This window comes from Nycticebus coucang, chromosome 5 (genome assembly GCF_027406575.1).
Source record: "Nycticebus coucang isolate mNycCou1 chromosome 5, mNycCou1.pri, whole genome shotgun sequence".
NCBI classification, from domain to species: Eukaryota; Metazoa; Chordata; class Mammalia; order Primates; family Lorisidae; genus Nycticebus; species Nycticebus coucang.
The window spans coordinates 115,858,259-115,881,553 of record NC_069784.1 but is presented as its reverse complement, the minus strand read 5'-3'; the positions used below and the strand labels follow the sequence as shown (position 1 = coordinate 115,881,553).

At 41.7% G+C, this 23,295-nt stretch overlaps 1 protein-coding gene across 2 annotated transcripts in view; it reads right to left on the bottom strand.

Annotated features, from left to right (window-relative positions):
- The window catches only part of HECA (hdc homolog, cell cycle regulator), a 59,674-nt gene extending 37,319 nt beyond the window's left edge, over positions 1-22,355 (bottom strand). For both annotated transcript variants that reach the window (XM_053592069.1, XM_053592070.1), the window contains exon 1: positions 21,797-22,355. In XM_053592069.1, coding sequence (XP_053448044.1) covers positions 21,797-22,058 — 262 coding nt within the window. In that variant the 5' untranslated portion in view covers positions 22,059-22,355. The remainder of the gene's footprint in view (positions 1-21,796) is intronic.
- Between the last annotated feature and the right edge of the window lie 940 nt (positions 22,356-23,295).

Here is a 23,295-nt window from a genome sequence, read left to right as displayed (position 1 = left end):
CACACTGCATGGCCTATTTCTGAAAAGCTGCATCAGCAAACAACAAGCAAGCCATAGAATCTGTTGCAACAAGGAAAGACTTGTCAAAAAAGAGGGCATGTCTTAAGTCTTCCCCATACCTCAGTAAAAATGAAAGCTAGGCTCAAGAACCAGTCATGACTATGTCTTGGCCTAGCAGTTTGCCGTTCACTCATTTGATAGGACTTGTTTTCAAGGGTGTATTTCATTAATACTTTCTAAGGAAAACTAAGGAAACTCAAAGTTAAAGACTTCTATTAACAGTTTAGGCTACTGATGTTATTATAACTAACATTCATTCCTTTTCCAATTTCTAACTGCTGTGGAACACAGATATAATTTTATAGAATAGCCATTCTCTAACACACAGCGCTATTCATTTCAAAACGAGGTAAATCTACCAAAAAAAGTCTAGAAGTTCTTTTGATATAGAAAAAATTTGTCATATTAAATATATTAAAATACATAAAGGTGTATATATAATTCTATTCAAATGAATTACAAATAGTATTTCCAAATTATCATCAAGACAATAGATATTTAAAACTAATTTCTTAAAAACTGGGGCCAGGCCCAGAGGCTCACACTTACACTCCCAGCACTTTGGAAGGCTAAAGTAGGATTGCTTGAGCCCAACAACATGAACAGACTCTGGGCAACATGAAGAGACTCTGTCTCTACAAAAAAATTTACAAATTAGCCAAGTAGGGTAGCACATGCCTAAGCTCCCAGCTACTAGGGAGACTGAGGCAGGAAGATCATTTCAGCCCAGGAGTTGGAGGTTACAGTTATGACCACACCTCTGTACTCCAGCAATAAAGCAACACCATGTCTCTAAAAAAAAAAAAAAAAATTAACAAAAAGACTGAAGTCATCTTTAGATGTATCTTGTGGAACATTAAAAAATAAGATATGTGAATTGGATGGAGGCGGAGCAAGATGGCGGCCGAGTAACAGCTTCCTTGCATCTGGGCACCGTGAGTCTGGGGAGATAGGACTCCAGGCATCTCTGGCTGGTGGGAACTGCCTATCATCACTCCTATGAGGATACAGGGAGTCAGCGAGAGACTTCTGAACCCCAAGAGGAGGAATAAAACAGTGGAAAACCGGCAAGTGGTCGCATGTGTTCAATCCGTCTAAACCCGCCCACAACTGTAAGTTCAGTAGCAGCGAGACTGCAAACCAGAAAGGCCTTATCTGTGAACTGTTTTGGTGTCTTTGGACTTGGCACTCAGCTGAACTGCCTTGGGGAGAGCCTGAGCGGGAGTGTGGAGAACTTTGGCCGTTGTCTAGGGCCCCAATCTGAGCCGCTGAGCCAGACAGAGCTAATAGTGTTTGGCGGTGGGTCACACGGAACCATTGTCAGTGATCTGCCCCGGCAAGCTCCGCCCTCAGGGTCGCAGAGCTAAAAACTGGTGGGAGCTGGTAACCCAGCAACCAAGCAGCCTAAGGGTGGGGTCTGAGCCGCCTTGCAGCCCTAACCCTCAGGGGCAGAGTGAGACTGGTTTTGGCATACTGGGTAAGTGGATAGCCACTTCAGCAGTGATTCCAGCGAGAAAGCTGGGAAAGGTTCTGCTCAGCAAGTTTACAAGTTCAGAGTGCCTTTTAAGTGGGCTGAAGAGAGATTTAGGGTGTCTACCTGCTGGGGTTTGAGAAATCAGCAGCCTCCAGTCGTATCAGAACTGTGATTAACATCTCATACCCCAGAAGAACACGTGTTGCCCAGACAATATTCAATAACATATACAAACTGCTTTGTTTTTGGTTGTGTATTTTTTTCTTTTTTTTTGTTTGGTTGTTTTTTTTTTTTTTTTTTTTGGTTTATTTTGACGTTGTTGATGTTCTTTTGTTTTTTAATTTCGATCTTTTCCATACAGATCCCTTTTTCGTTTTCAATTTTCCTAGGTTAATTATAATTTCCCATTGCCGCCTTTTTGAATAACTAGAACTTCATTTTTGCTAGTGTTTCTACCGCTATCATTTGGTTTTTCACCCAATTTTATCCCCGTAAAGTTTTCTGTTTGCTTGTTTTGGTTTGATTTATAGCATTTTTGTCTTTCCTCTCTACTTGGTGGAGGTGCGGTACTGTGTCTGATCAGGTTAGCAAAGAGCCGCTGACCTCAAGGGAACCACACAACTGGGCACCCCCAGAAGGTGGGGTTTTTTAAGGTTGTGTCAAAGTACCCCACTGTACACCTATATTGCCCTCTCTCCCTCTTTCTGTGCCTCTCTTCTTTTTGTCAATATTCCTTATACCCACCCCCTCTCCTTTCTCTATCTTTCTTTTTTTTCTTATCACTCAGTCCTCCTTTCTTTCATCCCTTTTTTGCTCTTCAACCTTCTCACCCTTCTGGTCCTGTAACCCTTAGTCCACAGGCACAAGAACTTAAAGAGCAAGAGGAAGTGAAAGGAAAACTAGGGCAAGGAAATAGATAAAACAAATCACTCATGAGGAAGAATCAGCAGAAAACTCCAGGCAACATGAAGAACCAGTCTAGAACAACCCCACCAAGGGACCATGAGGTAGCTACTGCAGAGGATTCCACTTGTAAAGAAATGTTAGGAATGACAGAAAGGGAATTTAGAATACACATGTTGAAAACAATGAAAGAAATGATGGAAACAATGAAGGAAATTGCTAATAAAGTGGAAAATAACCAAAAAGAAATCCAAAAACAGAATCAAATGAGAGATGAACGATAAGAAGAATATAAAAAGGATATAGCAGACCTGAAGGAACTGAAACAGTCAATTAGGGAACTTAAAGATGCAATGGAAAGTATCAGCAACAGGTTAGACCATGCAGAAGAAAGAATTTCAGAGGTAGAAGACAAAGTTCTTGAGATAACTCAGACAGTAAAAGAGGCAGAAAAGAAGAGAGAGAAACCAGAACGTTCACTGTCAGAATTATGGGACTTTATGAAGCGTTCCAACATACGAATTATAGGAATTCCAGAAGGGGAAGAAGAATGCCCCAGAGGAATGGAAGCCATACTAGAGAATATTATAAAAGAAAATTTCCCAAACATCACCAAAGATTCTGACACACTGCTTTCAGAGGGCTATTGGACCCCAGGTCGCCTCAACTCTAACCGAGCTTCTCCAAGACACACTGTGATGAACCTGTCCAAAGTCAAGACAAAGGAAAAGATTCTGCAAGCTGCCAGGAGTAAGCGCCAGTTGACCTACAGGGGCAAATACATCAGAGTGACCGCAGACTTCTCTAATGAAACTTTCCAGCAAGAAGACAATGGTCATCTACCTTTAATCTACTTAAACAGAACAATTTTCAGCCCAGAATTCTGTACCCTGCTAAGCTAAGCTTCAAAATTGACGGAGAAATCAAATCATTTACGGATATACAAACATTGAGGAAATTTGCCACAACAAGACCAGCTCTACAGGAAATACTTCAACCTGTTCTGCACACTGACCACCACAATGGATCAGCAGCAAAGTAAGAACTCAGAAATTAAAGGACAGAACCTAACCTCCACACTGATGCAAAAGATAAAACTAAGCAATGGACTCTCACCAAATAAGATGAATAGAATACTACCACACTTATCAATTATCTCAATAAATGTTAATGGCTTGAATTCCCCACTGAAGAGACGTAGATTGGCTGACTGGATTAAAAAACACAAGCCATCCATTTGCTGTCTGCAAGAAACACACCTGGCTTCAAAAGACAAATTAAAGCTCCGAGTCAAGGATTGGAAGACAATTTTTCAGGCAAATGGAATTCAGAAGAAAAGAGGAGTTGCAATCTTATTTTCAGATACATGTGGATTTAAAGCAACTAAAGTCAAAAAAGACAAAGATGGTCACTTTATATTGGTCAAGGGAAAACTACAACACGAAGACATTTCAATTCTAAATATTTATGCACCCAATTTAAATGCTCCCAGATTCTTGAAGCAGACCTTACTCAGTCTGAGCAAAATGATATCTGATAATGCCATCATAACAGGGGACTTTAACACATCTCTTACAGAGCTGGACAGATCCTCTAAACAGAAATTAAACAAAGATATAAGAGATTTAAATGACACCCTAGAACAACAATGCTTGATAGACGCATATAGAACACTCCACCCCAAAAATAAAGAATATACATTCTTCTCATCACCCCATGGAACATTCTCCAAAATTGATCATATCCTGGGACACAAAACAAATATCAACAGAATCAAAAGAATTGAAATTTTACCTTGTATCTTCTCAGACCATAAGGCACTAAAGGTGGAACTCAATTCTAACAAAAATGCTCAACCCCACCAAAGCCATGGAAATTAAACAATCTTCTGCTGAATAACAGATGGGTGCAGGAAGAAATAAAACAGGAAATCATTAACTTCCTTGAGCATAACAACAATGAAGACACAAGCTACCAAAACCTGTGGGATACTGCAAAAGCAGTTTTGAGAGGAAAATTCATCGCTTTAGATGCCTACATTCGAAAAACAGAAAGAGAGCACATCAACAATCTCACAAGAGATCTTATGGAAAAAGAAGAACAATCTAAGCCTAAACTCAGTAGAAGAAAAGAAATATCCAAAATCAAATCAGAGATCAATGAAATTGAAAACAAAAGAATCATTCAGAAAATTAATGAAACAAGGAGTTAGTTTTTTGAAAAAATAAATAAAATAGATAAACCACTGGCCAGACTAACGAGAAATAGAAAAGTAAAATCTCTAGTAACCTCAATCAGAAACGATAAAGGGGAAATAACAACTGATCCCACAGAGATGCAAGAGATCATCTCTGAATACTACCAGAAACTCTATGCCCAGAAATTTGACAATGTGAAGGAGATGGATCAATATTTGGAATCACACCCTCTCCCTAGACTTACCCAGGAAGAAATAGACCTCCTGAACAGACCACTTTCAAGCACTGAGATCAAAGAAACAATAAAAAAGCTTCCAACTAAAAAATGCCCTGGCCCAGATGGCTTCACTCCAGAATTCTATCAAACCTTCAAGGAAGAGCTTATTTCTGTACTGCAGAAATTATTCCAAAAAACTGAGGAAGAAGGAATCTTCCCCAACACATTCTATGAAGCAAACATCACCCTGATACCAAAACCAGGAAAAGACCCAAACAAAAAGGAGAATTTCAGACCAATTTCACTCATGAACATAGACGCAAAAATTCTCAACAAAATCCTAGCCAATAGATTACAGCTTATCATCAAAAAAGTCATTCATCATGATCAAGCAGGCTTCATCCCAGGGATGCAAGGCTGGTTTAACATACGCAAGTCTATAAACGTTATCCACCATATTAACAGAGGCAAAAATAAAGATCACATGATCCTCTCAATAGATGCAGAAAAAGCATTTGATAAAATCCAGCATCCTTTTCTAATTAGAACACTGAAGAGTATAGGCATAGGTGGCACCTTTCTAAAACTGATTGAAGCTATCTATGACAAACCCACAGCCAATATTTTACTGAATGGAGTAAAACTCAAAGCTTTTCCTCTTAGAACTGGAACCAGACAAGGTTGTCCTCTGTCACCTTTACTATTCAACATAGTGCTGGAAGTTCTAGCCAATACAATTAGGCAAGACAAGGAAATAAAGGGAATCCAAATGGGAGCAGAGGAGGTCAAACTCTCCCTCTTTGCTGACGACATGATCTTATACTTAGAGAACCCCAAAGACTCAACCACAAGACTCCTAGAAGTCATCAAAAAATACAGTAATGTTTCAGGATATAAAATCAATGTCCACAAGTCAGTAGCCTTTGTATACACCAATAACAGTCAAGATGAGAAGCTAATTAAGGACACAACTCCCTTCACCATAGTTTCAAAGAAAATGAAATACCTAGGAATATACCTAACGAAGGAAGTGAAGGACCTCTATAAAGAAAACTATGAAATCCTCAGAAAGGAAATAGCAGAGGATATTAACAAATGGAAGAACATACCATGCTCATGGATGGGAAGAATTAACATTGTTAAAATGTCTATACTTCCCAAAGCAATCTACCTATTCAATGCCATTCCTATCAAAGTACCTACATCATACTTTCAAGATTTGGAAAAAATGATTCTGCGTTTTGTATGGAACCGGAAAAAAACCCGTATAGCTAAGGCAGTTCTTAGTAACAAAAATAAAGCTGGGGGCATCAGCATACCAGATTTTAGTCTGTACTACAAAGCCATAGTGCTCAAGACAGCATGGTACTGGCACAAAAACAGAGACGTAGACACTTGGAATCGAATTGAACACCAAGAAATGAAACTAACATCTTACAACCACCTAATCTTCGATAAACCAAACAAGAACTTACCTTGGGGGAAAGACTCCCTATTCAATAAATGGTGTTGGGAGAACTGGATGTCTACATGTAAAAGACTGAAACTGGACCCACACCTTTCCCCACTCACAAAAATTGATTCCAGATGGATAAAGGACTTAAATTTAAGGCATGAAACAATAAAAATCCTCAAAGAAAGCATAGGAAAAACACTGGAAGATATTGGCCTGAGGGAAGACTTCATGAAGAAGACTGCCATGGCAATTGCAACAACAACAAAAATAAACAAATGGGACTTCATTAAACTGAAAAGCTTCTGTACAGCTAAGGAGACAATAACCAAAGCAAAGAGACAACCTACACAATGGGAAAGGATATTTGCATATTTTCAATCAGACAAAAGCTTGATAACTAGGATCTATAGAGAACTCAAATTAATCCACGAAAAAAGCCAACAATCCCATATATCAATGGGCAAGAGACATGAATAGAACCTTCTCTAAAGATGACAGACGAATGGCTAACAAACACATGAAAAACTGTTCACCATCTCTATATATTAGAGAAATGCAAATCAAAACAACCCTGAGATATCATCTAACCCCAGTGAGAATGGCCCACGTCACAAAATCTCAAAACTGCAGATGCTGGCGCGGATGTGGAGAGAAGGGAACACTTTTACACTGCTGGTGGGACTGCAAACTAGTACAACCTTTCTGGAAGGAAGTATGGAGAAACCTCAAAGCACACAAGCTAGACCTCCCATTCGATCCTACAATCCCATTACTGGGTATCTACCCAGAAGGAAAAAAATCCTTTTATCATAAGGACACTTGTACTAGACTGTTTATTGCAGTTCAATTTACAATCGCCAAAATGTGGAAACAGCCTAAATGCCCACCAACCCAGGAATGGATTAACAAGCTGTGGTATATGTATACCATGGAATACTATTCAGCCATTAAAAAAAATGGAGACTTTACATCCTTCGTATTAACCTGGATGGAAGTGGAAGACATTATTCTTAGTAAAGCATCACAAGAATGGAGAAGCATGAATCCTATGTACTCAATCTTGATATGAGGACAATTAATGACAATTAAGGTTATGGGGGGGGAGCAGAAAGAGGGATGGGAGGGAGGGGGGTAGGGCCTTAGTGTGTGTCACACTTTATGGGGGCAAAACATGATTGCAAGAGGGACTTTACCTAACAATTGCAATCAGTGTAACTGGCTTATTGTACCCTCAATGAATCCCCAACAATAAAAAAAAAAAAAAAAAAATATGTGAATTGGTACGAGGGTTATGGGTTTTTGTTAATTGACTCAACATTGTCTCTTCACACAATGACATTAGAGTAGCTTAAAAACAAAAAAGTTAAGAGAAAAACTGATTTATTCCAAAGTACAAAATTTCAAATCTGAATAGACTTCATGGATGAAACTAACAAATTGTTTTTATTCACCCAATTTCAAAAAATACAAAGATTCCATATGTACATATTAATACATACGCGGTCTGACAAGTTCACAAACACATCCTAGAAAAAGTGCTACATACCTCATGTAGCTGAATAACATTATGGTCACCTTCAAAGTACTCCCCATGGGAAGCTATGCAACAATGCCAATACCCAGTCCACCCTTCAAAGCAATTTTGGAACTCTTTCTGGAATGGCCATCAGAGGGTCATCATATTCCCCTGATGTCCTTAATGTCATCAAAATGTCTTCTTTTCAATATTTCCTTTACTTTGGGGTAAAGAAAAAAGTCATTGAGGGCCAAGTCAGGTGAGTAGGGAGGGTGTCCCAATACAGTTATTTGTTTGCTGGCTAAAAACTCCCTCACAAACAGTTCCACATGAGCTGGTGCATTGCCATGATGCAAGAGCCATGCCTTTTTCACCAACATTTTCAGTTAAGATTTTCCTGTTTCTCTATTGATGTTAACTTGGTCTGCTATGCCTCTCACAGCCAACGATTTTGACACACAATTTGATGCATTTTTGCAATGTTTTCATCAGTTCTGCTAGTTACTGGTCTCCCTGACTTTTCTTCAACAGCGATACTTTCTGTACCCTAGAAAAACATTATATCCATTTTTGATACTGCTATTTTCTTCACAGCATTATCCCCATAAACTTGGACTAAGATGTCCCTGATTTCACTTCCACTATTGCCAAGTTTAGCAACAAATTTTAAAAATGTTTCTGGGTGGCGCCTGTGGCTCAGTGAGTAGGGCGCAGGCCCCATATGCCGAGGGTGGTGGGTTCAAACCCAGCCCCGGCCAAACTGCAACAACAAAAAAATAGCCGGGCATTGTGGCAGGCGCCTGTAGTCCCAGCTGCTCGGGAGGCTGAGGCAAGAGAATCACATAAGCCCAAGAGCTGGAGGTTGCTGTGAGCTGTGTGACGCCACAGCACTCTACCGAGGGGAGTAAAGTGAGATTCTGTCTCTACAAAAAAAAAAAAAAATGTTTCTTTGTTGCTCTAGGTTAAGCTCCAACATTCTCGTGACAGCACAGAAAAACACATGACAATAAGGAACACCACTCAATAAGACACCGCCACCTGTCAACATGAACACAACTGATATACCTAGGTTACCATACTGAATTGTTTGTACAGTGCTGCCAACATAAACACATGGTGGCAAATTTGTAGACTTATCAAACCTTCTGTACATTGGTGCATACACGTATCAAATATCTCATACCTACAGAAATTATTTGGATAGAATCCACAATATAATTTGGTAAACTGACAATCCTATAACCTAATTTAAAATAGAAAATCTAAAAAGGAGGTAAGGATACAATGATAGTTTCATGAACACTTCAAAATGCTTTTACAATAACACTTAAAACTCCCATTCCCTGTGACCCTAGAGGCAGGTAAAGAGCAGAAAGCAGAAACGCCTGAATTGAACTGAAATATAAATTATATGGGGCACAATTACTAATCCAGTTACACACAGTAAACCATGCAGTACAATATGCCAAAAGCAATATTCTGTTAACTGAATGGCAACTCTGCTGTTATAATGAAACCAGGGCCAGGATGATGCACAGATCACAACAGAACAATCTCAAAGTCAGCTATACCCCTTAGACACTGGTCAAGGAACCTTCCTCAAGGCTTGCCACTGTCCTTCCCCACTGAGGGGTCAAAAAGGTCTTTTGCAGTAACTCCAGAAGAGCTGACTCAAGAAACAAGGCTTACCCCTGAGACCAGCCCAGGAATGAACACTGCAGAGTCTCTGGAATTAAGCTCAACAGGATCGAGCAGATCCAAGCCTGCAGAGAATCGAAAGCCTCCTCCAAGGAAGCAGAATACTGATATTGGATGATCAGCATTCACTGCAAACTGCCTGGGTGAAGCCAAGGTCTGCCCTGGGTTTTTCCAGCAAGTCAGAGTGTGTAAGCATCCACTGAATGGGAAGCAGCCACACAAACTGAGAACCAAAAACTCACCTAGAAAACACTAAAAATCCCCCCAAAATGGCACAACTATTTGCTTTTTCAAACAGCCCTACATTTGCAGAGTTCATTACAAACAATATCATGTTATCCTCACTTTCTCCAGATAAAACCTGGAAAGGTTCAAAGGCCTCACAAAATGGTAGGGCCAGTTCTCTAGCTATAACCTGTGTCTCCCCAGTCTCACAGTTTCAGAATAACCAATGAGTCCAGAAACCTCTTCCAAATCGAAGGCATACAAGAAGGCATGAAGGCTGCCTGAATCAACATGATGCACACAGTGTGTGAAAAGCTCTCAGTTCAATTGAATGCTATGTTCTCATTTTTATTAATATACACATGTAATTAAAGTTCAAGTGCCATAATGAGAAAAATGAGAATTTTCTTATGATTCAGCTCTTAGCTATCGCAAGCAAGCTATGAGCAATTTAGCCTCAAGAGGCCTCAATTTGCAGCTTGGTAAGAAGAAGAGATTACAAGTAAATAATGGGCCTTTATCTAGAAGTTTCAAAGTCCTAGGTAGCTGGAATAAAAACTACAGGGGATTTTAAAACGTGCAAGGAGAGACAAGTGTTGCATACTGTGGAGGTGGGCTGTCAATTGGACAGAGGTGGCCAGAGACACAGAAGGTCAGGAAGAAAGGGGAGGGGCAGGAGTTGCAACAAATTCTCAGAAATAAGGGTCTTCCAAATTTAAAGAAAGGAAACATAACTTCTCAAATGACTGCATTACTGTACACTGTAATGCAGAGTCACTAACCTCCATGCCATGGCCCAAACCACTGCCTACTCAGAGTCACTAACCTCCATGCCATGGCCCAAACCACTGCCTACTCAGAGTCACTAACCTCCATGCCATGGCCCAAACCACTGCCTACTCAGAGTCACTAACCTCCATGCCATGGCCCAAACCACTGCCTACCAGTCACCTCACAACTTTCCTCACTCTCTCCTTCCTTTAGGAGGTTCTATCACTACCTGGATGTTATATGATCATATAAAACTAACACTTCTAACCAGCAAAGGCCACCTTAAATAAAGCTGAAAGACAAACAATACACTGGGGAAAACATATGTCAACAAGTATCCTGAATATACAAAGACTTGTACAAATGAGTAAAAAAAACACAAATGTCCTATTAGCAAAATGGATAAAAATCATAAACAGGGAAAAAATACAAATAATCATCAGCATACATATAAAAAGGTATTCATTCACTAACAATCCAATGAATAGAAATAAAGATCACAATGAGATTAAGATTTTTCATCTGTCTGATTGCCAAAGTTGAAAATAGTTTTCAAACATTACATTAGGGAGTGGGAAGAAATGAGCACTTTCAAAGTTAAGAGTGTTACACAGGCAAACCCTGTCTAGACAGCAGTTTGGCAGTCAGTACATTCCTATGATCCCACTTCCAGGACTTCACCCTAAAGAAGACATTCACATCCGAGTTTTGTAGTCACTTTAAGAACAGGAAGCCCCAGTTCAAATACTCACAATCTCCAAAATGTCAAGACCATGAAGTCCATCTGTTATAATGAGAAGGAATAAAATCTACATATGTGTATAATGTGTGAGTAAAGCACTTCTTCAGTGAAGTATTTTCTTCTTTTACAAATTTAATTTCAATTCAAATACCAGAATGACAAGCATGAGGCCTTTTAAAAATAATTTAAAAGTTCCTATTGCTTCCCTGATGTTTTTATACTGAATTTAAGTCCTCTACTTGAAAAACTTGCATATAATTTTTCACTATTTACACACATTATGTCTGAGAGTCATGATGGACCCAACATCAACTAGGACCCAACTGTAGCCTGGGGAATGGGCACATTACTACCATCCACGCTGTTTATGCAAAAGGGGAAGAAGCCCCCCTTGGAAGCTTAGTGTCTTCATCCTCAAATGTAAACTGCAGACCACAGGGTATCACACCTGTCTTCTAACAAGCACTCTCATGGGAGAAGTGTGGTATCTTTGTTCTTCCTGTCCCTAGGAATGGCTATTTCTCTTTTCTGTGGGCTCTGTGGGTTCTTTTACCTAACTTGTTTTTGTACTGCAATACATCATCTTCACTACTAACACAAGAGAAGTGGAACACTAGTATAGTGGAACCGTATCTGCACAGGGCAAAAGTCACTGCAACGCGTGACTACTCCCAATAAGAACAACTAAGAGGAGCTGAAAACAATACAGCAGAACTCCCTAAGCTACCCTGTGTTTGAGGTATGCACATTCTACCACTGAAGGGCATTCCTATTTCTCAATGCTGGGCTCTCTCCAGGGCTTCTGGCAGCGCTGCTCTGGGTTCTCCAAGTCTGTTCACTGACATGCATCACCAACCTTCTCAGGCTTAGCCTCTCAGATTACTGACTGCACCTGCTGCCAATCAAAAATAGTGAGAACTTGGTTCAGTACCCTCTCCAGCTTCCATTTCTTCCTAAACATTCAGCTACGTTACGCTTGACGAGTAGTGTGTTAATCAGAAATTGTAGTATACTAAGTATTATACTGAAATAATGATTACACTCAGGAGTGCTCATTTAGAAAACCAAAACAAAGCTTGTGATTCAATTTCAATATTAGCTTTCAAAGACTTTCCTGAGATGCTTTGGTAACTTGAAAAGACATGATCTAAAGAATAAGCGAACTTATACTTACATATGTTTTTCCCCGTGTGGTGAATGAGCAGATACTTTACTAACTTTTGCCTACATTCATACTCTTTATGTTTTATAAAGTCATATACTTTAAGTCATTCCATTTCTAACGAATTTCCAATAAAATGAAATAAATACAAATTGTGAATTATGACACCTGAGCCTCTTTTGCTCTGTAACTATCAGTATTTGCTCTTTGGGGGGTTATATGATTTGAACGAACATATTTTGAAGGGGTCCAAAATACGCCATTGTGGCATAAAAATTATTTTGCACTGAAAGCATTTGAGTTCCTCAGCTCTCTTATCTGTCTAAAAGCTGAGTCTCTCAAACAGAATTCAATTGTCACAAATCCCCTCCCTGACAGCAACGAGGGAGCAAGACTGACTCTTACCATCAGAGATTATTATACAGACATTATGACAAAACTGTCATATTTCCCATCTATTCTCCTAATGGCCCATTTAGCTTCACAAAAAGTCATTTGTGTACCCACAAGCGTCCTTTTCTCCCCTCCCCCTATTAAAATGATAGGTAAATCCCAACTTCTAACCACTCCCTTGACTCACATTTTTCTATGATTAAACCTGTCTTTTCTCTTGTTAATCTGTTTTAATTTGCAGGCCCTCATTCACAAAACCCAAGAGAGTAGAAAAGAGTTTTCCTACCTGAAAATTTAAATCCTAAAATACATTGTATTACTGAGTATATATGAGAATCATGCTAACTTTCTTATTAAATGAAGTCTAAACAATTATATGATTAACATTTCGTACTTCCTCTTTCCTCACTTTTCTTTAAACTTCTTAATATCTTCGTGTATTACCCTCACAAGCATAATTAAGAGAAATAATGTTTTCCCTTTCTACTTTTGAAAAACCAGAACATTTTCAAGTATTTAAAACGTAACTCATTTTTGCCAGTTTATAGAACGTTCTCAAGTATAATCACACTAAAACATCTCACTGATTAAATAAAGTTATTTCAACCAACCACTGAAAACTGGAAGCTTCCTGAAATACGCAAAATTAAAACAGTCACTTTGTATTAAATCAGCAGTTCTCAACCTGTGGGTCCTAAGCCCTTTTCAACAATGAAAATACTTTACGGCATCAGGAAGGTTGAGAACCACTGTACTAAATAATATCTCCCTTCACTAGAGTTCATTTTAAAAGTGATGATCAAAAAAATTACAAACCAAGATAATTAGTCCAACTTGGCACAGAGATACACTGTCTACCAAGGTATGAAAAATAGATGCCTCCTCTTCCAACCCTCTCCCTCTAGAGAAAACCCTCTGTGCTCAAATAGTCCCAACCCTCCCCCTCGGAATGTAACTTCAGTTAGCTGATTTCCCATGGTTTGGAAAGCACAGGGATGCTGAGTGTCCACAGTTAACAGCCTTTCCACATGGTGGCCTTGGGTACTGTTGACACTGTTACCTTGCTGGGCAGAAAGGCAGTATGTGCATGTGTCTCCTATGCCACCGTGAAATCACAATTGAGGGTCCATGCTAGTCTGACCTCCAATCCCATCAGCCAGGCATTATGGTGGACACCTATAGTCCCAGGTCCTCAGGAGGCTGAGGAAAGAGGTTCTCTTGAGCCCAAGAGTTTGAGGTTGCTATGAGCTACCATGCTACAGCACTCTACCCAGGGAGACAGAGTCAAACTATCTTAAAAAAAAAAAGATACCCACACTGTTAAAATACACAATAACTTTACAAGTTTATTGACAATTTATGATTATCCCCTTTTTCAGATTCAGCTGCCAAGGTCCCTGTTTACCAAGTTCCATGGACAGTTCCCCCACCAGCTTCAAAATATGCAGTTACTATCTGGCCTTCCCAACCTCATGACCTACCTGCACCTCACACCAGCCACATCAAACTCCTGGCAGCAACCAGAACTTAAGGCCCTCTCCCAACTCCCTCTGCTAGAAACGTCCTTCCTCTGCTTTCAGAACTAATTGCCTCTCTTCCAGCAAGACTGGGATCGAATGTTCCTTCCTCCAAGAAACAATTTTTTCCACTGGGCATCCACAGTATATTACAGCTGCTCTTGAGGCTTCCATCTCTTTCTGCCAGCTTCACCATGAGCCCTTGAGGGTATGGATGCTCATGCTCCAAAGTATAATTCAACATTGTAATTCCAGTTGTAGAAGACAGCAAGCACACAATAAATGTTAACAAATGGAAAGAACGAACAAATGAATAAACTGCCCAGTTGCAGTCTGGAGAAAGGAAAAGATCTTTTATTTAATGTTCAGTAATATCAAGCCCTGGATGATCCTCAAAGAACACCTGGGGCTCTTCCTGATCCTTGTAGCTACTCATCAACTCTATACACTCACTTCACTTTCCCATCTTGTACTCCAGTCCCTGTGTTGAATCCAGTCTATCACCTCCTTGTGGGCTCCTGCTCTTCATCTCATAGCTGCCCTAGTGTAATACACATAGTAACTTACTTGGATTTATTTCTATATAAGGAACATGCAATCATTTTCACATTTTGCTTTTTATTAATTTAGGTTTTCTGGAGGGTTTCTCCCCTAAATCATCCAATTTTTTCCAGGTAAACTATGCTCAGAGAGAGAAGATGGGGGAAAAACAAATGATCATTCATTGTCAAAGCAGTGCCTGAATACCAACCTGTATGACCTACCACAGTCTTTTTCTACATTAATATTTACAACCCTTTGTAAATCACCTTAATGCCTCTCAGGGTCTATTCTCAACAGCAAAAAGGCTGTTAAGTTTTGTAGTTGGATACAATTGAACAAACCACAAAATTTACAAAGCTATGGGTGACAAAACCTCTATCTGCCAGGCCCTGTGCCAAGATCTTTCACATACATTGTTTTCCTTCAAAAAAACACCCCCAAGCTGGGTGCAGTTGCTCAAACCTTGTAATCCTAGCACATTGGGAGGCCAAAGTGGGAAGATCACATGAGTTCAGGATTTGAAGACCATGGAGACCAGCCTGACAAGACGCGATAACAGTTCAGCCCTAGAGCCTGAGGTTGCAGTGAACTATGATTGCACCACTGCACTCTATCCCCAGGTGACAGAGCAAGATGCTCTCTGGAGGAATGGTGGAAGAGGGCAGTGGATTTCATTTAGAAAACAAGCTGAGAAGGCCCCCAAGTCACTTTTGAAGTAAATTGTAGCACCTAGCTTTACATCCATGTTTATTCAATGCTTTTAGACTAAAACTTTAAAAACTCTAAAAGCTTCACTTACTTTATGGGATTAGAATGATGCAGACAAAATTTCAAAGGCCTATACTTTCCTCTTCACTAATTCACTAGATGCTAAAATATCATTTGCCACTGTCAGATACTCTGCTAAATCCTTGTTAGCCACTAAATCACTAAAGACCACAGAAGCCCCCACTAGAAAAAAAACCCAGTCTAGGAAAATCCTCCTAACTATGAGAGCATCTGGTCCAAGCTCTGGATCTAAGTGTTCTCTCCTGTTGCTGAGACATTTGGGGGTACCCACAATTTCCTAGCATGCCACTGAAACCACAAGACCCAGGTGCTGGCAAGACCATGGGGAAAAGGCACTCTGACCATGGCAATGTCACGCTGGTATAATATTTCCGCAGGGCAATCTGTCAGGTTCTATTAAGTCATAAAAATGTGCATATCCTTTGACACTGCAAGTCTACTAGTAAGAATATATCCTAAGGGTGGGCTATGGTTTGAATGTTTGTGTACCAGCAAGATTCATGTTGAAACTTAATCCCCAGTGCAACAGTGTTAAGAGGCAGGGCCTTTAGAAAGTGGTCAGGCCACAAGGGCTCCATCCTCGTGGATGGGATTAGCACCCTTATGAAAGCACTTGAGGAACCAAGTTCGTCCCTTCTGCCTTTTCTACCACGTGACAACACTGTGAGAAAATGCCACCCATGGAACAGGCCCTTGCCAGACATGGAATCTGCCAACACAGTGATCTTGGACTTCCCAGCTTTCAGGACTGTGAGAAACGAATTTCTGTTGTTTATAAATTACCCCACATATGGTATTTTGTTATAACAGCAGAAACCAACCACAGGAAGTAACCACATAAATGTCCAGATATGTATGAATGAGAATCTAAAAGTAAAAAATAGTGAAACGATCAAATTCTCCAAGGTGCTCCCATATGAGGGCATATTATGCAATCACTTAAAAGGATGATTCACTTGTATATTTACTGCTCGGCTAAAATGTCCACAAAATATTTTAAATGAAAAAAAAATCAGATTATAAAATATATATCTTTTTATAAAAACTACATATGTACTTTCAGAAGCCTGTAAAAGAACTTTTTACAGGCTATAAGGATATGATATCAAAATGTATCATATGTCTCCAAAATTTTTTTGCTGTTGTTAAAAAAAAAAAGTTAACAATAGTGATTTTCTAGGGCGGTGCCTGTGGCTCAGTCGGTAAGGCGCCGGCCCCATATACCGAGGGTGGCGGGTTCAAACCCAGCCCCGGCCAAACTGCAACCAAAAAAAAATTGCCAGGCATTGTGGCGGGAGCCTGTAGTCCCAGCTACTCGGGAGGCTGAGGCAAGAGAATCGCCTAAGCCCAGGAGTTGGAGGTTGCTGTGAGCTGTGTGAGGCCACGGCACTCTACCAAGGGCCATAAAGTGAGACTCTGTCTCTACAAAAAAAAAAAAAAAATAGTGTTCTTCTAAATGGTAGAATTGTGTTTGACTAGAAAATTAAAGAAAATGTTTCCTTTCTCTTTAATGATATCCTACAATCCTTATTTCATTACTGGTAAAACAATAAAACACAATATTTTTACTTAAACTAATCACTTAAAAATGCCAATGATTTGGTGATCAGCATCAGTCAGGACAGACATTTTCCCCCCAATGTCTCCCTCTGACACCTTCAACTTCTCTAAATTATTCCTACCTAAATGAAGTTAAACTCATGGGAGGATTAAACTGAAAGAGATTTCCCAAGTTTATCTCCTGTTCTCAATTCTTCATGGAATGAAATATATTCTTGGACTTAGAGGAAAACTGACATAGTGGGTTTCGCATCTAGAACTTAAGCACAGATCCTGTAACCAGAAAAAGAGAAAGATCAGACTGTGCATAAAGCACCATTAGTAGCGCACAGAAGAGTTCTTCACTATAATGCAAAGTGCACAGAAAGAATCTTTGATGGGGGAGGCAGTATTTTTAACCATAATAAAGGTGGGTTTCAGAAGACAACATCCAAAAGTAGCACAGATATCTTTAAAGACCTGGCAAAACTAACTTCTAGATAAGAAAGATCACAATGGTTAGTTTGATTTGAAAATAAACATCAGGCAAACACTATTTTCCTTCTAATGAGTGTAGGAAATTTAAATGTAATAGGAATCAAACATCTAAAAAGAGAAACTATTTAAAATATAGTACAAACCTAGTGTTATAAAAAGTGTGTTTAGTGGTCTAAGTATGCAGCAAAACACTATTCTTATTCATAAGGAACAGGCGGTACTCAAAAAAAACCTTATAAACAGATGTATGGAATTCAAAATACATTTTCCCATCAAAACACTGTTCTAATGATGGTTAACTCCTAGGTAGGTTCACAAGGCCTATTCAGTTGTTAGAAATATTTATCCCACACCTGAGTTGTATGTGACTGGTATTGGTGGTCTAAGTGAAATCATGACTCCAGGGGAATAAGAATGGCTCTCCTTTCACCCAGAGTGGAAGCCTCTCAGGCAAGTCCCTCTCCACAAAGGACCTCCAGCTGAAGAAATGCCACCCTCTGCCCAAGGTCAGACTCTCTTCCTGGGGCAGTCTAAGTCCAAAAGACCAGTCAGTGGGGTGGGAGAGGACTTGCCCCCATACCTCAAGGTGAAATAACTCCAGCTCCAGAGCTCCCACTGGGAAATCAGCTGGGGTCTGTTGCAGCCACAACCAGCTCAACTCTTCCCTCCTCCACCAGGAACAAGGCCAAGAGCACTCCTCAGCAAACCTCTAGCACACAAATCTCTCAGAGGCTATTCCGAGGGTCAATGACAAACAGCTAACACTTCATACACTCATAAGTCAGGCACTGCTCTAATATGCACAAATATATATATCAAAACAGAGATTTGTAAAAATACCTGGAATCCAGACCCACCAAAACTAGATACGCCATGATCAAGGTTACATGTATTTTTAGGTCTGAAGCAAAAAAGCAAAGGCCTAAAGGAACCAGAATTATAGAATGAAACTACACATATATACTCTACTAAATGATTACTACAGCCTAAAAATAACTTGTCCACCTACAATCAAAATCCTACAATATGTGCAGGCAAATGTTTACTAAGTAGGGGGAGGATGGAAATTCCTCTTGCTTCCTTATCCTTTAATCCCTGTAAGAAGCCTCAGAAACTAGTATCTGAAAACTAGTTCCAATAAATCTCTCATTAGAGGCACAATATCTATAATAAGATTCAACTTACTCAAGATGCACTACTGCAACCAGTTCAACTTCTTCGACTACACCATACCATCACTTCCCCAAGTTCTCCCTAGCTAGCAAATCTTCTTTTACAGAATAAATGGTTATTTACACCTAAACAAAGAGCTAATATTACCTTGCCCTGGTGGTCACACTGCCCAAAAGCTACAAGAAATAAAACCATCCTATAAAATCTAAACAACTACAGGTAAAACTACTAACCTTAAGTGAGTAATTAAGTTTGCTTGTTTGCAGATGCAGATAAAAACTGACTTGATCAGTGAGAACAAACTACTGAAAAATTTAACAAAATGTAGATTACCTCCTTCCTTGGAATAATTATTTTGATTTATAATATTCCTAATTACAAAATATGTCATACTTACGTAAAAAATTTTAAATATACTTTAAAAAACTAAAAATAGTCTAATTAACGTCATTTTAAAATTCAAAAATTGAGCCTTGAGAAAATTCCTTTAAAAATTCACCAATGCCGGGGCGGCACCTGTGGCTCAGTGAGTAGGGCGCCGGCCCCAGCCTAACTGCAACAACCAAAAATAAAATAGCCGGTATTGTGGTGGGCACCTGTAATCTCAGCTACTCAGGAGGCTGAGGCTAAGCCCAAGAGCTGGAGGTTGCTGTGAACTGTGATGCCATGGCACTCTACCGAGGGCAACAAAATGAGACTCTATCTCAAAAAATAATAATAATAATAACCAACTCCATCTACTCCACACCCCTACATTATAAAGCAGATCTTTAAATAGCCAAATAATAAACAAAAAGGCATATTTATAACCTCCTTATTCATTGATTTTACACACAGGAGGCCTCAGCATCCACATTCAGGTATCATGAACCACAGAACTGCCGCGATGGAAGCCTCAAATCAAGGTGAATCACTCTCACTGAGACTTCACACCATGACAGAACCAAGAACTGGGCATCATGAAATTCACCTCACTGCTCTAAGCTGTACCTTCTCTGATCCTGGGTATAGCAATGCTTGACCCAATTCTTCCCAGGTCCCCCTTTCATTTCCTGATCACAAATACATGCTTCACATAGAATTTACAGCACTGCTAAGTGTACCTGAGTTTGCCACTTCAGAGAGTACTAATTGGGCACCATACCCAGTTTTATGCTTACGTTTAACTAGGAGGTACCACCAACCTAAGAAAAGAAATTTCCTCATACTACCTTAAAGTGTGGTCTGATCTTTTGGAGCCAAGAAGAAAAAGAAAATGGCCAACCTCTAACTACCATGTAGACCAACAACGGCAAAATAAAAAACAGCAGAGTAAAACAGAACCACCACCAGAACAGGAATGCAAGCTCCATGAGGACCAGGATGGCCTGTCTTGATTGCCACTGTATCCCTAAGTATTTCATACAGTACTTGCAACACTGTTAAAATGTTTTGCAAGAATAAATGATAGCTCTCATTCAGTTTACATACTCTTTATGAGGAATTTTCTAAGCTCATTAGGTATGTAACAAGCCTTTAAAATAACAACTGGGGACTTGTTAGGGAAGGCCCACTCTGATCTTTATGATAACACTATGAAGAGACCAGAGTAATTTTTTTGAGGAAATCCAAGCTCAGAGGACTGGCCTTTCCAAAATAACAAAGCTCTAAATGGCTGAGCAAGGAGACTGTCTTACTCATGAGGCTGGGCAACTTTCTTTTTGCCACATTGATACCAAAATGAAGCTTAGATCTAGGAGCAAAAAAAAAAAGAACATGGAGAATACAGACTGGCCAAAGTATTATCAAACATTCACAGATAGAGTTAAATTTGTTCCTGAAAATAAACAAATAAAATCTTCCTATTTCAATATTGCAAAGACACAGTCAATGGGGCCTATGATTGGTTCTGTTTCTGACAGGCTACCTTCAATCTCCTCTGCTCAGGGCACTATGGGGTTCTTGAAAGTGCAATTGCCCTGTTTCAAAAGTCACTTATCTACATATTAAGAATGGCTTCAAAAGGTGAAACTATAAATTAAAAGCCAGAAAAAAAAATTCTAAATCATCCTTCATTAAAATATACCTACATTCTCTTCCCAGAAAAACTGCCTGACCAAAGGCATTCAAACAACTGGCCAGAGAAGTCCAAGTGCCCAGAACCCTCTACCGAAAACCATGTCTTGGAGAGAGACCAAGTATCCTGTCACATCTTGGCTATTCCCTAAGTGTCCGCCCAAAAGCAGCATTCAGGCACTACCTAAAACTCTGAGACTTCCTACTGAAAATGTGAAGCAGAATTGCACAGAGGGTGATTTAAAAAAAAAAAAAAAAAACAACACTCCAGGCTGGGAACGGAAGTCAAGTTCAGATTCTCTTCCTCAAGCAAGCGAGAGAATTAAAGGGCACCTCCCCACACACGCCCTACAGCGAAACATGTGTCGGGGCCTCTTCACCTGTGGCACTCAACCCAGCAGGCTGGATGTGCTGGGAATTCAGGCTCTCCTTCACCCGGGGAAAAAGCGGGTGGGTGGAAGCACGGGGAGAACGAACTGGAGCCTAAGTTTTGGATCGGATCATTCTTTCCAACTTAGGCAGCTCTTTCTTCCTTCCTTCCTTCTCTCCTCCCCCCGGCCCGGGCAGACACTAGGAGGGCTTTGCCAGCCCGGGCAGGGCCAGAGGGCAGCACTGCCGCGGCCCGGCACCTCTCGGGGCCCGAGACGCGGATTGACCCAGAAGCGGACACCGCGCTGGGGCCGTAGATCAGCCTTGGCAGCCAGGCGTGGGGACCGCGAAGGGGCAGCCGCGGCGGGGCGGAGGGGCGGGGTGAGCACTTCCTGACTCTCGCATTGTCCACGCATCGCCCGCGCCACCCAGGGCCCCGCCACCGCGCCGTCCCCGTCTGGTAGGAAGTTGGCGCTCTCCTCGCCAGCCCAGTCTTACCGTTCTTGGCGTCGCCCGCGGCTGCAGCCCCCGCGGCGGCCGCGGCGTTCGCGGCGCCAGAGCCCGTGCCTCCTGCGCCCGCTGCGCCCCCGGTGCCCGGCGCGCCTGCCGCCGCCGCCCCGCAGCCGGCCGCCGCCGCCTGGGCCCCCCCGGCCGCCGCGCCCGCCGCTGCCAGGGCCCCGGCTCCATTTTCCTGCTCGTCCCCGCTACTGTTGGCGCGCTTGTTTTTGCGGCCGCCTTTGCTGTTTTTGGGGTTGGGCATCTCGCCGCAAGCGTCCGGGTGCCCAGCGTGAGGGAAGACGGCTCCCCGAGCGTGGTCGCTCCCGGCCCCGTGAGGAGCCGGCTCTGGGAAAGGAGGGAGGGCGCGGGCCGGCGGCTCCTACAGAGCCCGTCTAGCCGCGCGGCCCGCGCCGCGCCATCCCGGCCGCCGCGCCCTCCCCGGCTTCCTGGAGCCGGCGCGCGGCCACCGAGGCTCGCAGGCGCGCGGGCGCCACGGGCCCGGGGCACGAGCGAGACGCTCCCGAGCCGGAGGGAAAAGGCGGGTCTCCGGCTTGTTTTGATTCGGCTGCGCTGACACACTCTGGGTCCGCCCCCTCCCGTGACGGGACTGGGGACTCGGCCTGGCCGCGCCCACCCAGTGACCTCACGGCTGACAGGCCCGCCCGCGTGACGTCATGGCCCGCGCAGGGCCGCCGGCTCGGTGACGTCATCCTGGCGCCCGCACCCTGGGCCTCCTGAACTGCCGGGCGTCTTCCAGCCCTGGTGGAAGTAGCTGCGCACGAGACCATAGCATGTGAAGTTGTTCGGTGGCCTCCTGACCTTAGTGTAATTGAGGCTTAGAACAATATGGTCTGGGAACTGAAGTGTAGAATAGGAATGAAAAACAAAGGATTTCGGATTAACGAAATTAATAATCCATTCAAAGGCTGTATCATTTAATAACAGTAATTAAAGAAAGGTCCCTAGACAGTGGGGCTGAACAGCAGTGTAGTGAATGGGAAGGCTGCACGGTGGGCGTGAAAACGTTCAAACAGGACCTGTCATCCAGGTGTGTAACTAAGTGTTGCCTGCCCCTATGAAGCAGGCCCTGCCTCCGAGCAAGGAAACCCAGCCCTGTGGGTAGGACTGAGCTGTCCTGAAAAATAGGTGGCCAGATGGTGAGCAAGAAGAGTTTAGGTGACACCTGTGAACAGAGAAAATGACCTGAGAGCAGGGGACGCCTGGGAAGAACTTCCTCTGCAGCTCCATAGCCTTTTCACAGGCCATAGCCTTTTGCTGCAGCTCCATAACTTTCACAGGTCACCTCTTTCCCATCCTTCGGGTCAAATACTGTTTATCATCACTTGCTTCACAGTGGTATCAGACAAGACACCTTACCACAAGAGCTATGAGATGTATCAGTCTGTTTAATGCTTTTGTCCATCTCTACGTTGGCAATATTTACATATTTCTGTCTTAACTCCTCGCTCAAATGAAACCTTTATTGATGGATTTTTATC